At 53.3% G+C, this 18,188-nt stretch overlaps 1 protein-coding gene across 1 annotated transcript; it reads right to left on the bottom strand.

Annotated features, from left to right (window-relative positions):
- Positions 1–171: 171 nt before the first annotated feature.
- Positions 172–17,650, bottom strand: TMLHE (trimethyllysine hydroxylase, epsilon). Its single transcript, XM_057375002.1, has 9 exons — positions 17,572–17,650; positions 17,091–17,406; positions 13,397–13,578; positions 11,938–12,114; positions 10,934–11,213; positions 9,766–9,885; positions 6,322–6,558; positions 5,541–5,679; positions 172–4,695 (listed from the first exon to the last, which is right to left on the bottom strand). The coding sequence occupies exons 3-9, from the start codon at positions 13,575–13,577 to the stop codon at positions 4,564–4,566; spliced, it is 1,266 nt and encodes a 421-aa protein (XP_057230985.1). The 5' UTR covers position 13,578; positions 17,091–17,406; positions 17,572–17,650; the 3' UTR covers positions 172–4,563.
- Positions 17,651–18,188: the final 538 nt, after the last annotated feature.

Below are 18,188 nucleotides of genomic sequence, written 5' to 3'. Positions count from 1 at the left end.
TTGAACACCCAACCCAAGACAGATAACCCAGAGTGCCAGGAGGAGCTGGCTTTGGTACCAATCACCTCTGAAGTGCCTTGGAGATGTTCACAAGCTCCAGAATCTCCTTTTCAGTTGGAACACAGCAGGCCTCAGATTCTCTGTATCCCTGACTCCAGAAACCTGGTTGTCCCCTGGTGCTTCCTGCTGGAGGCTCCAGGTAGGACCATTCTGCCCAGTGCGCTATAAATAACATTGTTTACATCTTGCCCTGCCTGGGCTGGCCTGAGTGCTACAGAAGGAACTGTCACTGCTCAGGGCCCCCTTTGAAATCATTCTTCCAGCTCACTGGACAGAGGGCTGACCACCCAACTGTAATTTGGAATGTGCGTTCTCCAAAATCCCACACCTCAMAGGGCTTGTGTTTCTTTCTTATTAGTTGGTRGAGACATYGCTCTTGTCTGATTAATAACATCCATTGGGATCTGATGATGTCCATCTTGCCATTTWATTCCTAAAAGTTGGATCTCCTATGCAGGTGCCTCGACTTTACTTTGGTTTGTGGCAGTATCAACTGTGGCACCACTCAGTGCCTTTGAGTCCAGCTCACACTGGAGCTCCAACAGGTCCTGGAGCCTCTGAAGARACTCAAGGATGACCCCTGGGGTCCTGGATCTGAGGATACAGAGCATGAGGCCTGTTGCACCCCAGCTGAAAAAGAGATCCTGGCAGCTTATGAAGGGGYTGGAGCTGCCTCAGAAGTGATTGGCACTGAATTCTCYTGGCACCCTGACTGCCAGTGCTGGGCTGGATGTTCAAAGRGAAAATCCCTTCCACACGWGGCACCAATGCCATGTGCAGCAAGTGGATTGCTCTGATCACACTGCAAGCTCATACAGGAAATCCCAGGTCAGGGATCTTGGATGTCATTACCAACTAGCCTGAAGGCAAAAATCTTGGATTATTATCATTATCAGAGGAAGAAAAGTGATGTGTGCAGAGGAGGCCCTGCCAYATAACCAGCTCCCAGAAGACTAATAGTGACCGATCTCCTCATGGATGGTTACTGCCCTGGTGCAGGGACACGCTGACCATGGAAAGCTGCYATATGCAGCCCTACAAGGTGAGGGGCAGGAGCTACCGGGGGACAAGGTGGATCCTTGAGAGCTTCCAGCTGGGTTTGCATATCACTGAGCAAGAGAAATGCCCATCCAACCCGCTCCCTCTACACTGGCTCATGGAGGGGAGTAAGCGCTCTTGGGAGTTGCTGGCATGGTGGAGAAAGGCYGATTGTCAGCGCTGAGGGAAACTTGCCTGGGCTGCCCAGGGGTGTGCTTGAGCGGATAAACTGACCGTGGAACTCCACTGGGTGCCCAGGGTCAGACAATGAGAGCATCACAGAAACAAAGGGGTGGATGGGGCTGGTAAGATTGGAATGGCACAGGTGGGTCTGGACTGGCAACACAAGGGTGAGTTAATTTCTAACTCATTAGGCCCAGGACACCTCAGGGCATTAGGAGATGCAACATGGCCTTGTGACCGAGGGGTGGATTTAGCCATGGACACCATTTCCCAATTTATCCATTACTCTAGAACACGTGCTGAGATTGATCTCAGCAGGACAAGTAAAGCCTCTGCAGGGGGTGTGGGGGATGATGGTGGAGATACAAACATGGGGAGACTCTGGGAAAAGTGCTGACATAACAATGCTGCAGATCCACCAAGGCAAGYGTTACGTGCTGACCATGGCAGAAGGCACGAGTGGATGGCTGCAGACATACCCTGTGCCTCACAGCACTGCCCACAACACTGTCCTAGGCCTGGGAAAGCAAGCCCTGTGCAGACATGGCAGCGCTGAAAGAACTCAGTCAGCCAATGGGACACATTTCATAAACAGCCTCAGGGACATCTGGGGCACAGATGGGATCGAGTGGATGTTTGATATTCCCTGTCAGGCACCAGCCCTGGGAAAGCTGAACTAGGGGACACCTGGAAAGCATCGGGTTGGGAGACCTTCAAACAGTGGCAGCTGCATTTAGCAAAGGCCAGCTGGTCAGTGAACACCCAGGGCTMCACCATTTGAGCTGGCCCCACCCAGTCCAAACCTCCATGTACCTCTGAAGGAGATAAAAGTCCCTGTGGTGCATATGAGGAGTTTGGAYTAGTCCTGCCTCAAAGGCAAACCTATCCCAGGGGCTGTTTTTGTTCAAGGAGYTGTGTGCAMTYGGTGGGAGATGCAGAAGGGCAGGGAAACACAATGTCCCTCCAGGGAGCTGGATTTCTGGTGAGAACAGCCTGGAATGTTGAATTGCACACACAATAATGGTGGCTGAACAGCACTGTCACTGTGAGCCCTAACTCCCACAGACAATGAGAACGGAYTGCTCCAGCTGCACCAGTCATAGACTAAACAAACTCAACTGGGGGATGGCCAGTGACTGCCAAACCACCACCCATGCCTGTGCAGGGTTTTGTGCACGCAGAGGTGTAGGGACACTGCAGAGAGGTGCAAAATCTGGGCACGAGGTACACATACAGAATAAGGGGTGGGAAAAGTCCTGGGCACAGGGATAAGGGGCAGAGTTGCAAAGCTTTATTCCACACCACCCAATGTCACAATGGGAGGAGGAGGGTGGTTTCCAGCAGGGAATGCTGAGACACTGCAAGCAGAACGATTTTTCCTTTCCTAAGTTGTGGAAGAGAGTGGCTTTGTCCCCTTCAACAACTGGAGGTGGAAGAGGAGGGATCCTCTTCCTTTTGCTGGGCTCACTCCAGAGGGAGACTCCCCGCAGGTCCCAGCTGCCACCTGGACCACATCACTGCCACCACAGACACCTCTCACCTTTGTCCCAGGGGTCTGGTGACACCTTTTCATGATAAATACCCTTTTTGTGGGCAAACCATTCTCTTTTTGTACAATCTTTTATTAATATTGTTGTGATCATTGCAATTTCTTCAGTAAATTGTGACTCTGACTTAAAACTCTTTCCTAGTATTTTCCTCCGTGATGAAAAGGGGGTRGCTTGAGGGGGATGAATTTTCCCACCCAGTTTTAAAATTGGCACAACTGGCTCTGCCCAGAGGAAAATCCAGGCTCCTGCCTGGATCCAAGGCTGATCAGGAKCTGTACCTGACAGAGGGCAGCTCACCTAGCACTGCTTGCCCAGCCTTGGCTCAGAAATCCCTGAGCCCTGCTGACTCCTAGGGACTCACCTAGGATGGGAAGCACTGGGAAGGGAATTGACTGGGAACATCAGGGAGCTCAGTCCACAGCAAAGGCAGATTTCAGGGCTATTTTGACACCATGATTTCTACATTCAGTGTTTGGATTAAACAAGGACAGCAAGTTCAGCACCTGTGTACCTGAACTGCCCCTACCTGAGGACATGGAGCACCTCWCACAGCAAAGCCAGGGGTGAAGCCAGCCCTGCTTTAAGGTCTGGTCAGAGTAGAGGAACACCGCAAAAGATAGGACAGAATGAAAAACTCCGTAACAGCAGGATTTGCTTTTGTTCCTCACCCTATGGCACTTCGGTGTGCCAGATCCCAGTTTACTTTCCCAGCTCCCAGATGAAAGGCACCTCTGAGTTACATTGAGAGTACAATTCTGGGAAAAAATAAACCCAAAGAGTGAGGTTCATGCAGCAGAGAGTGTGAGGATGACCTAATASTAGTTCCTTAAGGAAGGATGGAAGAGGAGGCACAGTGGGAAGTTTGTCAGCAAATGCTGTGGCTGCTGTGTGATGCCCTCAACACAAGCACCGTTCAACAGGCAGAGGGAACACCAGCATGGCAGCACTGAAGGGGAAAGTGGGAATTCCATCCCTCACCTGACATGGTCATCTCTGCTGCCCAGCATTYAGATCTTGCTGCTTCCCTTTTCCTTCTCTAACCTAAACTTTCTCAGGAATGCCAAAAGTACACCAGGATCTCCGCAGGCCCTCTCTCAGGTAGCTTGGCTTGGATCAGACAAGATCCCAGAGATTTCTATTCTGGTCTGCTAAAAAAACCTGAAAACTGGCAGCTGAAAATAAGGCCAAACAGGGAATAATGCAAAGTTTCCAAATGCTGAAGGCACTTGCTTGGAGGAGCACTTCCCGTGGTGGGATTAACCACAGCTGAGCCACGCTGGCTGGGAGGAGCAGGCTGGGAGCACRGACAGCAAGAGCTGACTGCGCTCTACGGCACAGTGTGCTCCCAAGAAATGGTCCCACAACCTTTGGCTTCCACCTGCTCCCTCTCCCTGCCCTGGGCAGGCCCTGCAGGTGCTGGGAGAGGGGCKGGTGTCTGAGGTAAGTGCAGTGTCATTGTCACGTGAGGCACCAGCATGGAGGGCCTGGAGTACAGGGGGAGGTACCAGCTCACCTGGCCTGGTGGGGAGGGGGGACTGGAGGGCTCCTGCCTCTCCCAGAACTGGGATTGCAGGGCTCCTGCCTCCTGCCTCTCACACAGGTGGGACTGGGAGGGCTGCCAGACTCTCCCCAGAGATAGGATTGGGGTCTGCTAGCTTCTCCCACAAGTGGGACTGCAGGCTGCCAGCCTCTCCCAGAGGTGGCACTGGGGGCTGCCTTGCTCTTTGCTGGGCTAGGCCTGGAGCCCCAGCAGGCGGGCAGTGTTCAGCACGTCGTCCCTTGTCAGGTAACACCCACAAAGCTGCCGGTAYCCYGTGAATGCTTCCCGGCCATGCAGRACGCGCCAGTTATCCACAAASAGGGCCTGCAGGAAAGGGAAAAGGTCATCAGGAGGAGCGCAGACACGGCAGGCAGGGCCAGGAGGCTACGGCAGTGCAGGTCCTGGGCATCCCTGGAGACTAGGAGAGCAGGTAAGGGTGTGCCACGGTGGGCATGACACTCCTTGTTTGACACTGGCACAGGTGAGGCTACAGCCAGGTGTTCCATGGGATCCAGCACAGCTCGTGCAGCTGGAACCAGCCCAGAAACACATTTTCACCTGTTTATTCCATTTTGTACTGCAGAGGAAATGGTTCACCAACAGTAGAGAGTGGCCATCTTACCACATAATCCCAGAATACTTGGGTTGGAAGGGACCTTAAAGCCCATCTTGTTCCACCCCCTGCCATGGGCAGGGACACCTYCCACCAGGATGCTCCAAGCCCYRTCCAAYCTAGATTTGAACACTTCCATGGATGGGGCAGCCCCAAGCTCCTGCCTCTGTAGTGTCACCCATTTAAGAACTCAAATACARAACTGTCATTTCTTGAGGGAGAAGTGAAAGATGGAACATTAAGTGCTCAGCCTCTCTGCTCCCGAGGATCCTCATTTCAGTGGTCAGAAATTGGGACCARCTTTCATCTCAGATACAGCTTGAACTAACACACCTCTGCCTTACCTGGAAGCTCATATTCCTTTAGGACAGCAGGAAAACACACACCCAGAGGCCACTACTGTAACCTTAAAGCAGCCAGAAAGAGGAAAACTGCTGGAAATGGCAGTGCCCAGTCACTGGCACACCCAGAGTGCCCTGCCCCTCTCCCTGTGTCAAACCCCCAGCTCCAAGTCCTACCCCGGAGCATTCCCAGAGGGTACAGCTGCAGGTCCCACCTTGCCGGGTTTCAGCTTGACCCAGAGCTCGTTGTCGGGCCGGCGGAGCTCGGCGGTGAGGGCGCGGTGTGCGTGGTACCAGCGGCGCACCACGTCATGGGGAACCGTGTTGATCACGGCACGGTCGTAGTTGTTGTACCTGCAGCGAGAGGAGAGACAAGAGATTGYCCAAGGTGGCTCCAGGTGCTTCCAAGGGAACCTCAGCAGTCTGTGGGATTAGCTGGTATTTAAGGYAGGCTGCAGAGGTGACCAGAGGGGYTGTGCTGCCAGCACAGGACTTCTGGGAACACAACACTGGGAGCAAGAGGAGTTCACTAGCAAGTGTAAAACTGTTCTTCCTGGTTTTCCATGGAAGGACTTGATGAGACTGAGGATTGTGTTAAACAACCCCCAGTGCAAAGCAGTGCTGGACAACCTCCAGAACGGAGCCAAACTGGAGTTTCAAAAATTAGTCCAAATTCCCTTTGGAGGGGATCACTGCACTCTCCCTGTTCCCTGCATGCCAGGATGCTTTCTAGGGGCTTCTACAGAGAAGGGCTGGATTCTCCTGTGTCTCAAATGGAACGAGGTGAGGGACTGGAACTGAAGGGAGGATGCCAGGAGTGAAAAATTAAAGTTCACGTTGACCCCCATTTTTGTATCAGCTGATGCTTCCTTTAAAGTGGGAGGAACACAGCRTGTGGCTTCATCCCTGCTCCTCACAATTACACTGGAATAGTCTGGCAAACCACCACCACAACGACCTCTCCTCCCCTCCCCAGAGGCCTTCTGTTGGCATTACCTGATGAGATAAAGCTCATTGTTCCAGGGGTAGACGTTGAGCACCGGTCCCACTCCGATCATGTGGTTGTGGCAGCCGCCCACGTTCTCCACGTACTCGTGTTTGAGGGGCACCTTGGTGAGCAGCTGGAAGTGCTCCGGGGCCTGGCGCAGCACCTGCTCGGCTGCGTGGAACCCATCCACCAGCAGCGTCCGCCCGCCCGTGCCCTCGTGCTTCAGGCAGTGGAACACCTGGATGCTGCTCAGGAAACAGAACCCGAGAGGAACCACCTTGGCTGCCTGTCCCCTGACCACAAGAGCTCTGCAAGGACACAGACAGCAGTGGATGGATGCACTTGCCATTTCTCCAGGCYCAATCCCGCAGGTTTGGCTGGGAGAGCAGGCAGCAGACTGCCTGTGCTGCTTCCCAAACCCTGGGAGACTGCAGGTGCTGCAGGATCAAGCCTGTGTCACCCAAAGTCAAAACACCACCCAAAGAGGCTGTGGCTGCCCCACCCCTGGAAATGTCCAAGGCCAGGTTGGACAGGGCTTGAAGCAACCTGGGACAGTGGAAGGYGTCCCTGCCYGTGGCAGGGGGTGKAATGGGATGACCTTTAAGGTCCCTTCCCACCCCAATCCTCCTGTGAGTCCATGATACTATCCTAAGTTCATCCAGGCAGCAGGACAGCAGTTCAAAAGCTGCTTGTAAAACTAACTTCCCTAGAAGAGCTCAGAATAAAAGGACAGTTAAAAAATTCAGGATGTACTGCTGAGGTCTCCCAGAACTAAGAGGGGAGCCTCACGCAAAGAAGGGTAAGTCATGGTCTCCCACAAGCAGGCAGGAGAATTCCTCAGGGCTCCCTTTGGAAAGCCTGCAGCAGAGGAATCCCAGCAGTGAGGAGCTGACCTACAGAACATCCCCTCCCTAGTGAGAAGCCACCCAGCTCTGCTTTTGTCCTACTACTTCTCTAAAGCTTCTCTTTTCCTTCATCCAARCAAGGCAGGTRTTGCACTGCCAGGAACAAACACTCRGCAGCYGCCTCCAACCACYTACTTCCAATTTTCACCAACTWCACTTGTTAGAAAATTAATTGTGACCTTCTGGGAAAGCCTTTATCTTCCCATCTCCTTTGGGGCCTGTTCTCCCAGTCCCAGGGCAGGTGATGTGGCAGGATCTGCCACCCCACCCTCACCTTTCCACCTGGGTGCTCTCTTCACCTTCTACCCACACCACCTTCAGAGAGACAGTCAGGCCAGGAGCACTAGAGCAAAGGATACTCCGAGCCTTGGGGCAACCAGCTCCTGGAGCAGCTTGGAGCACTGGGAAAGCCTCCAGGGAACCTGATCACTGAGAAATGCTGCAGACTCCCCACAACCTGGGGAGTTTCTAACCTCTGTCCTTTAGATGGGAAAGCCAGAAATTCCTGGTTTTACTATAGAACTGCAGGCATTTTACAGAATATCAGGCATTACTGGCCAGCCCTGCTCATTCAGGCTGTGCTGTAACTGCGTGAGATAACACCTGAAGGGAACTTTTCCAAGTGGAAAAGAAAGGTGTGAAAACAGCTCTGGATTATGGCACTGAGCAGAGAAATCAAAGCTCTTCAGTAGGCAGAAGTTCTGATCACTCCTTACTTCGTGGATTTTGGGAATGATTTTGTGAGCTCCTAAAACAAGCCAGTCAAGCAGGAAGGTCATGAAAGCACATGGGTCCTGCAGGTAGCTGCTCACTGGGAGCAGGGAAACAAATTTGATCTGGCGGSAAGTGTGGAGCAGTTCCAGCTCCACAGGGCACAATGAACCCTTTGCTCCTGAGGATAAACCCTACCACCCAAACTTCCTGCATGGCTGGGCACAGCCAGGGTTTACCCAGGTAATTCCACCCTTCCCGGACTGAAGGGCTGCTCTGAAACCCACTAAGGATCTCAGACCTCCTTTCTCCCCTGGTCTTCCAGCTCCTTTCCCATAGACATGTTCACAAGCTCACAGACTCCTTTGGGAATAGCTAACCYTGCCCTGGGGCAGTAGGTGTGGGCTGATGCTTTGTACCCCTGCTTCCACTCCGGATCACAGAGCTTCCACTCATTCTCTAAGGCCACTTYCTGATGATTCCACTCTCGGCAGAGATGAAAGCAGACAAAAGAAAACTAAACTAGAAAGTGAATCTAAATCATAGAATCCCAGAATCCCAGAGTGGTTTGACTTGGAAGGGACATTCCAGCCCATCTTGTTCCACCCCTGCCATGAGCAGGGATACCTTCCACTATCCCAGGATGCTCCAAGCCCTGTCCAACTTGGCCTTGGACWCTTCCTGGGATGGCAGAACCACAGCTGCTCTGGGTGGTCTTCAGCACTTCCCTGTGAACCAGGGACCAGAGCTTCTGCCTTCCTTTTCCAGCCTATCCAGCTGTGGATAAAACAGCACAGAGGCTGTATGAGAGGGAACATCTRGGACTGAATGATGCAGCTATCAAGTGCTTTCCAAAGTCCAGACAGGGGTGAATGGGGAAGGACTGGGAAAGCCTGGATCCCGAGTACCTGCAGGGCTGCAGCACTGCCTACCACAAATCAGCCTGGCTGAACTGGAGCTCAGRCACTGCCAGAGCACCATAGGCTGTGCTCCCCCTCCTTTCTCAAAGACACAGCTACTCTCCTCACTTTCCCAGAGGATACAGCTGGCAAAGCTCAGCCACCAGAGACAGGATTAAGTGAAAGCAAACTCCTGCAGCAGYTCTATCCAGCTGCTGCTGAGGGGCACTGGCTGCAGGAGCAGCTGGGCTTTCCCAGCTACCTCCTATAGAAGTAAAATCCATGGCTCTTTTCTGTGAGGTGGGAAGATGTGTGGTACCTGGGAGACWGAGGAGGGGGAGTTCAAAGGTCCAAAATGTTCCAGCCCTGAGCCCCCAGTGTGGCTGCAAAGCTCTTTGAACCCCAGCAACACCCAGCAGCAGCAGCTCCCCAAGAGCAAAGTGCTTCCCTGCCTGCATTGTGGGAGACYCAGAAATTCCAAGCACAAGAAGAGTGATTCACAGACCAACTCACTCCATAGGAATCACAGAAGGGCATGCAGTGGTGGGACAAGGGGGAATTACCTTGGGCTGAAGGAGGGCATGGTTAGATGGGATATTGGGAAGGAATTGTTCCCAATGAGACTGGTGAGGCCCTGGCACAGGGTGCCCAGAATAGCTGTGGCTGCCCCTGGATCCCTGGCAGTGTCCAAGGCCAGGCTGAACCCGGGATAGCAGAAGTTCCCCTGCYATTGCAGGGGATRGGACTGGATGGGCTCTAAGGTCCCTCCTACACAAACTATTCTGGAATTCTATAATCAGACGGGCCCTAGAGTTGCTGCAGTACATGCCACTGCARCTCTGGAGACAATGCAGCTTGTGCTGGTGGGAAAGGCATTGCTGTGGTTCCCTCCTGCTCATGCCCCCCATGTCTGGGCAGCAGCAGCAGCAGCACGTACCCACAGGGCTCCTGGAAGTAGGTGGTGTCCGTGTGCCGATCCAGGGCCAGCTTGGTGTAGGCKGTGTCTCCCCGCGAGAAGTCGGAGGTGAAGTACCACATCCTGCCATAAATGGTCTCCCTGGGACAGATGAGAGATGGGCAGTTATCATGGATCAGTGTCTGGATAAGGCATACCCTCCCCTGCATTTGAGTTAWTCCCCTCTGTTCCATATACAGAGTCACTAAAGAACAACAACTTCATAAAATTCACACTGTCAGCACGGTGCTTCCAATCCCTCTTCTGGTGCTCAACTCCTCTTCTTCCTCCCCAAAAGGCTGGTGATGAGTCTTCTCCCCCACAAATACTGATGATTCCACACCAACCATCATCCCCAACCMTGCAAATGACATGAGGAGTTGCCTGAATGCAGCCAGCCCTTACTTACATTCACACAGGGTTGCCTAATAATTCCACTTCTTCCTAGAGTCCTGTTTTCACTGCCTCCCCCCTCAACACACACAGTAAGAAAAGGACAGCAGGCAAGGACAAACAGCACTCAGGGGCTATAGGGAGAGGGTGCCTGGAGACAGAAGTTGGCTGGATATTCCCTGGAGTCTCATTTCTATTTGGAGTGACTATTCAATAAAAAGAATCCCTCCTTTTCCAATGGCCCCAGGCAAATCAAACTGTTTCTACAGCTTGGGAAAAACCCCTAACTCAGCCCCAGGCATGCCATGCTGCTGGTGTTTTACACAAACACAGCCCAAAGACCTCTCACTATCTTTCTTTAGCGAGAGTTCCAACTGGTTTTTGATGTCCCTGGCTCTCAGGGACAGGCTGCCCTCCCGACCCCTCAAGTCATAACAGGAAATGTCTCTCCTTGCAAAGCTCTGTYCTTCCCAGACACCCACTTCCTTCAGTCCCTCCTCTCTGCACAGCCCCACTATCACAAAAGTCATCAGATGCTCCGGGGGCAGCTCAATAACCGAGTGACTCCCAGCTGTCCCATAAAGGAGGGTGGATCCCACAGYGGGATCCTCCATCCCAGGTCAAAGTGGAGCAGCCAGAGGCTGTAGAAGTACATTTGTCTGCAAACCAGGCCATGCCACACAATATACAGGATAAGGAGGCAGCACCCTTCAAACAATAAGAAAACAAGTTTATCCTTCCAGGATAGTCCAGATACCTGATTATGCTGATCCTCTCTGCCAAGATTTCCGTGTCCTCTTTGGTGGGAGTGACATTCTCCACAAAAGCAATCCCATACAACAAGAAGTTCTGCAAGAATTCCTTCAGCCCCGCGTCCGTCTCCAGGAAGCTCCGGCAGTCGACAGAGGGGACCTGGGCTTGCCGGTAGATGTCAGCATTCCAGAGGATCCGGGGGTGCATGACCTGCTGCTTCTGCCCCTCGTAGCTGTTCTTCACCAGCCACTCCAGCCCGTACCGTGTCACGTGTCCATCCGGCCCTGGCACAGGGATAAGGGCATGGTCACCAAAATCCCACTGAGCAGCACCAGATCGTGGCACCTGTCAGCTCAGGACAGGCCTCACCCTTGTCACCTGTCTGGGGATGGGCTCTTTGCACCCTGGTGCCACTTCTGGCCATTTGTAAGGCCAGAAGTCCTAAAATGCTGTCATTGTTGCCACAACTCCAAATTCAGGGTGGCTGCAACTCCCTCCCAGTTTGGGGCGACTGCTGCAACCCCCTCCAAATTCCCAGCTAAGTACACCTAGCTCAGTGGTTTTGGTTTCTGTTGGCTCCAAGGAGTAGCAAAGCTCTGAAGTCAAACCCTTGAACAAAGGTAAGCTCCACCAAAAGGAAGAAAGCAGCTGGGAAAATGAGCAGAAAGGATGGAAAACGGGCATTGTGAGTGGGGATGGCAGCTCAGACAGGATGGGCAAGGAAAAGAGAACCAACTGTGTCGTGCCCCATCTGCTTACTACCTGTACTGCTGTGGGTGTTTGACCAAACCAGACACTGCACACACACAAAAGGGGCTGGGGGAAGAAAACCACACCTATTTGAGGCTGAGGTATATTTACAGTCAGAGCAGCGTTTAAAACGTGCTTACAGCTCAGCGTCTTCCCAGCCAGCCAGATGTGGGRACAATGCTGCCCTCTCCCAGCAGAGTGGCACCCACCAAGCAGGCTCCCTCCAGAAAAGGAGGGCACAGGTGCTCAGTTACTCACAAGTGAGGAAGAGCGTGGTCTCATCCACCCGGACAGCCTGGGGCCGGATGGCCAGGTCCACGCTGGCCGTGTCCAGGCTGCGCTGGTTGGTCTTGGCGTTGTAGCAGGAGGCGGAGCGGCAGTGGTCCCGCAGCCACACGAAATCCAGGCGCATCAGGGTGTTCCCATACCTGAGCTCTGCAAAGGAAGGGAGCAGAGGATGCTTTGGGGGAACAGGGAAGACAAACAGAGCCAAGAACCGAAGCGCAGAGACCACACCTTATCATCCCATTTACAGGGGATGCAGTGGTACTCCTTGCCATAAATCATCACATAAAGAATACCTGGCAAAACATCWTATCCAAGGCCTGACTGACAGTGATCTCACCACCCCCCTTCTTACCAAGGCTACAAGAGATCTCATAGGACCATCCTACACTAGTCTTGGTCAGAAACTCAYCCAGTCCCACCCCCTACCATGAACAAGGACATCTTTCACAAGCTGAGGCTGCTCCAAGACCCATCCAACCTGGCCTTGGACAGTTCCAGGGATCCAGAAGCAGCCACAGCTTCCCTGGGCAACCTGTGCCAGGGCCTCACYACCCCCAYGGGGAAGGATTTCTTCCCAGTATCCCATCCATCCCTCCCTCTGGCAGTGAGAAGCCACTAAACTGCAACATCCCATCCTGCAGTGGGAAGGAGCACAGCTCACACACGCTGGTCCCAGACCTCCCTCCATCACCTCTTCAACAAGTGGTAAATTCAGAGCCGTGTATCACCGATTTGTAGAGCCCCTGCACAGGACTGCGGAGAAGAGTCAAGCAAAAAATCAGTAAAGGCCCTCCTTGCTCCATCCTGGGACAGCTCAGGAATWCTCAAAATACTCAAAGCCCTTCAGAAGGGGGTCAGAGCCAGTACAGGTAATGCAAGAGCTCCTCCTGCTCTAGTCCCACTCAGCTTTGAAATCTGGGCATCTAAGGTCACTTTGTAGTCGGCAAAAAACAATATCCTTTGCTTGGAGCCACTGTGCAAAATGCTGAGCAATTCCCTTTGCTTGCAAGTGACTTGGAGTACTGAGGTCTCACTGGCCTCAGCTGCCATCACCCAGGAAAACCTGCACAGGGTGGAGCAGGAGAGGTGGGCACACCCCAGAGCCGAGGAGGGCTCGACCAGGGAGAGCCTGAGGAACATGGTACCTGACAGGGCAAGGCTCAGACACAGCTCTTGTTCAGGAATCCCTGGATTTGATTTCTGCTTTAGCACTRCCTCGGTTATCTTAGAAGACTTGCCACCAGCAGACAAGGCTGTTCCGTCCTGCCTCTGGGAATTCCCAAAGGGAATGTGAAAGAGATCCWGCGTGCATTCCCCTAAAGCAGGTTCCTTCAGAAGGAAAAACTACACCACTGGCAGGGAGCAAGGGCTGGAAACCCTCACTGTTGTCCCCGTGCAGAGCAGAAACACCTGTACCCAGCACACCTACCGAGATGGTCCCGGTGCAGCTGCCACACACACTGGGCTGACTCTGTGGCTGTGGGGTGGCAGCGCACCGGGGTGGCCAGGATGGGCMCAGGGTCCTGGGGCAGCCACGACCAGCGACGTCCGGTGATCCCACGCTGCCGGCACGGCCCCCGGAGCAGCCACGCCAGCCTCTGACACCACATCCTGGCGAGAGGGGACAAGGTGACTTGGTCATGTTACTGTGTCCTAAACCCCAGCAGGACACAGCTCTGAGGAGACACAAAGGAGATCCCGGGATCCTGGGACAGTGGGGAGGCCCTGGCACAGGTTGCCCAGAGCAGCTGTGGCTGCCCCATCCCTGGAAGTGCCCAAGGTCAGCTTGGATGGGGCTTGAAGCCACCTGGGMTCRTGGAAGGTGTCCCTGCCATGGCAGGGGGTGGAATGGGAKGAACTTTAAGGTCYCTTCCAACCCAAACCATTCCATGATCCTGTGATTTACCAGGCAAAGCCATTCCATGAGAGACAGCTGTGTTCAACAATCTTGGGTAAAACAGTGGCAAAGCCTCATCTCTGAAGGTCTTCTCCCCCCTGCTGCATTCCCAGTTTGAATTCACCATTCCTGGATGGAACTGCAGCAATCAAGGAAGCAAAGTGACCTTGGTTAGAGAAGCAGTAACAGAGGAATCTAGTAATTAGGTCAGTTCTAGAAAAAGCAGGCAAAACAACGAGGAAGACGAAGATCTCTGCTRGTGAAGGACACAGCTGGCATGGAGGAGAAAGCACCATGATTAATTTTAGGATAGAGATTAGAAGGCAATCTCTCAGAGGGAAATTTGTAACAACTCTTCAGTGCAAAGAGCAAAGGCAGAAACCTGACAAGTTTTAAGAGATGAAGCATCAGTYTAAATGCCCGTCATGTTTATGAATTTCTGGGGGCCAGGTCTTTYTAACAGCACTTTGAAGTGCACTGAAATGTGGTCTCTCTGGATAAGACACGGACTCAAGAAAGCATTTCTTATCCTAGACTTCTGATTTTCCTTCGTTTTCTTATCTGGAGAGTCCAGGCACTGGAGCTCTGGCTGTCCAAACTGCTTCTGCTCTGCAGAGACCTCAAAAACTCGTGATAACAACCAAATCCAYAGAGGTGCCACATTCCCAGCCAACAACTTGTTAAGCAGGGATRAAAGAATGCAGACATCTCCAGGGAGAAAAACAGGGAATGTTTTTAGAAGGGAAGGTTTGAGATGAAGGCACACTGACACACTTCAGCYATGGAGTCCTTTCCAWGAGAWATTTTCCCAATATCCAACCCAAACCTTCCCTGGCACAGCTTGAGGATGYTTCCTCTTGTCCTATGCCTTGTTACCTGRGAGCAGAGACCAGCCCCCAACTGGCTATCCTTTTCTGAGATATCCATTTCCTGTTCCTGCTCCCCAGCTTTGAAAATCTGGTATAGGAAAAGGAATGAACCCAGTTTGACAGGCAACCCTCATAACCAAGTGAATAAAATCTACAGCCACAGAAACCCAGGAGTTGCCCCTGCTGTTTATCAGCTTTAAAAGCTTGAAGAAACGATTTATACCTGCAAATCAATGCTGATTATTTGAGAAACAGAAACTCTGTCCAGCTTGGCTTTTGGACCCACTATCCCAGTGCGGGTGGAAAACAGAAGGAATCTTGTTTGCACACACAAACATGATCCAAAACTGTCAGGAAAGGCTCATCCACAAACCCATTTAGCACAAGACCTGTGTCTGGAGTAGCTCCAGCTTTAGTTTGATCTTTCCTCACAGATTTCTTTTATCTCCTCCTCTCCCAATATCAAAACTGAGCAGGGAATTAACACAGGTAAYGGGAAGTGACCCAGATATTTAAACCTAATCAGGAAGATCTTGTGCTGCTCTTACTAGAACAAAACACCACATGCAGCTCACTGTGAGCCTAAATTCAATCTTTTGGAGAGATACTAAAACTAAGAGGCATTAAAGCCCCCCAAAATCTGTATGATTAGAAAGGATTTACATTTTTTGTTGTTTCATCAGAGCTAACAGCTGGATGAGCTACATGAACAGCAAACTCTCTTCCTGCACCTCCTGCTACCTCACCTTTATGCTTTATGTTGTCCAGACACCTGGGAGCAGTGAAATGAGAGAATTCCAGACAAAATTTCCCTCAAAATTAAAAATGAAAGGGCAGGAGGGAGAAGACATGAAACTACTCAGTGCAGAAACAGACTGGGGGGCGGGTGTGACAGGAGCAGGCACAGAACCCACACTGACAGGGTGAAGAGGAGCAACAGYTCTGGAGGGAAAAGCAGAAACCTCAAATCCCTTGTGGCTTGAGGAATTCCCATCAGTCTTTGGAGAGAAAGSACAGGAGATGCTGTGAAAGAAGCAGCRAGGAAGGAGTCACAGGGAGCTCATCTTCCCCCTGGCCCTGCAGTTTGTCTCACAAGAAGCATCTGAAGGAACCAAAACTGGGTTTAACCTCTCTGAGGAAACGCCACAGTCTCCATTCTGAGCAAAGAAAATGCTGACAAAATGAGTGACCAGATAGTTTCAGTACTGAGAGCATCAAAGAAATACGAAATCCAACAAATCTGGGGACTTTCACCAGCTCTTAGCCAAACCCTCCCGGGCACAGGATGACCCYGCTGCCCTCCCTGCCCTTCTCCAGCAGCTCCAGCCTGTTTGTCCAGCTCCTCTGAAAAAAATATAGTGAGTTTTCCATTAAAAACATCTCAAATATCCACCTGCTCACACTTAAATGGCCTTTCCTACCTCTGGAAGYACCTGGCTAGAGCCAAGGTTTCTGATCCATAAGAAAGAGGGAAATATCAGTAGCACAACCATCCAAAGTAACGGAAAATAATTTGTTTTCTGATCCTCTGGGATCCTTTAACCTGACAGTTTTCCCTGTAGTGAAGGAACACAGAGAATAAGAGGAATTCTGGAAAGGCTGAGCTGCCTTGAGGGCTCTGCCAGAGCCAGAGGAGCCCAGAGCAYAACCCCAGGTGACAAATCAGATCCCCCTGGATGGCAGCACCTCTCGGACAGGACACAGGCAGAGTTTAACAGCCTGAGCTGACTCAGTTAATTACAATTAATTACCACAGAGACAAAAGGCAGACTGGCTGYTCCCTGCTGAGCTTCTGCCCTCACCCTGCAGACAACTCCATCAGATCTCAGCTGTCAGGAACCAGATTCCCCTTCCAGCCCTTCCCCACATGGGATTTCAATGAAATTAAGGAGCTAATAAAGATATCCCAGGCACTGCCAGCCTCACAGCTACTTCATTTTCCTGGAAGCAAAGGGAATTATCTGCTCACCCCACGTTTCACACYGACCACCTGACTCCAGGCCTCTTCCCAGAACCTTATTCCAGCCTCCTGTTTGCATCTCTCACAAACGAAGTCTTTTCAGGCCACGAAGCTGAATAGAAACAAACTCTAATTCCTGGGGTTTTTTTTTCCAGCAAAGCAGCCAGCCCTGATGGCAGAACCCCCACAGGGACAGTTACTGGAATAAACTCCTATTGCTAAACCACTTGATGCTCTGGGTCCTGCCTGGGCATGGAAGAGCGCTCAGCTCTCCCAGGCAGGGAGGGGCTGTGTTTTTTCAGGGAATGAAAGAAAATAGCTCTGCCCACGAGTTGCAGCCTTTCRTTTTCTTACGATAGCATCGCACTCCCTGTGTGACCCTCAGGCCTGTCATTACCTGGGTCCCTATGAGCGCCGGGCTGAGCTGGGGGGATGATGGAGCGAGGTTCCGGCCGGGCTTGGGATGCAGAATGGATCACGGAGGGGCTCTGCCGGCGGGGCTCTGCCGGGGGGGCTCTGCCGGGGGGGCTCTGCCGGAGGGGCTCTGCCGGAGGGGCTCTGCCGGAGGGAGCTCCGCAGCGCCTGCACTGCTGCTCACGGCTCTTCCCTGCTCCTTCCTCCTCCGGCTCCCTGCGCCCACCAGGCCCAAAACCCCGCTCGGAGCTTCTCCACATCAGCCGCTGCTGYCCAAGGGAACCGGCGTCTCGGTGACTCTTTAAAGAGGCAAAAACAAAAGGAAAAAATTACGTTATAAGCACGCCCCTCTGCGAGGGAGCCCAAGCGCAGCCTCTGAGCCCTGCGGGCAGGACGAGCCCCGGTCCGAGCTCGGAGACTGCAGGGCACCGGGGCCGCCGTCTCCACCCCGGCCCCCGACCCACCTCGGCGGCTCCCCGGCCCCCCCGGCGCCTCGGAGCGGCGTTGCCGGGCTCCAAAGCCCGCGGGCGGCGGCGGGGCCGGGCCAGGAGCGGGGCCGCCTCAGGCCGCCCCGGGGCGGGGCCGCCGCCATAGAGACGAGAGGGGCAGAGCYCACAGACCATAGAGTCGGGGCGGGAAGCGGGACCAGACCGGGGCGGGAGTGCGCTGAGGCTCGGTCCGAGCGGGGCTGCCCGGGAGGTGCTGCGGATGCTCCGGTCCGGTCGACCGCGGGGACAGAGCGCCGCACGCGCCATTAGAGATGCGGGAAGGCGCGGATAGAGCGCTCCGCACGCACCATGCAGACTGCGTGTCCCGACAGCGTGCGGACAGCGCGGGGGCGACAGGCTCGGGGCACAGAGCGGTGCCTGGAGAGCTGCCTGCCCCCTGGCGGCCGGGCGGGGACATGGAGAGCGGGGGAGGACGGCGCTGTCCCGTCCTTGTCCCTCTCACTGTCTCAGCCGTGCTTCTGTCACTGTCCCTGCCCCGTCCCTCTCACTGTCTCAGCCGTGCTTCTGTCACTGTCCCTGCCCCTGTCCCTCTCACTGTCTCAGCCGTGCTTCTGTCACTGTCCCTGCCCCTG

This window comes from Malurus melanocephalus, unplaced genomic scaffold (assembly GCF_030028575.1).
Source record: "Malurus melanocephalus ecotype Western Australia unplaced genomic scaffold, MMel_1.1 scaffold_237, whole genome shotgun sequence".
In the NCBI taxonomy this organism is placed as follows: Eukaryota; Metazoa; Chordata; class Aves; order Passeriformes; family Maluridae; genus Malurus; species Malurus melanocephalus.
This window is presented reverse-complemented; position numbering and strand designations above follow the sequence as displayed.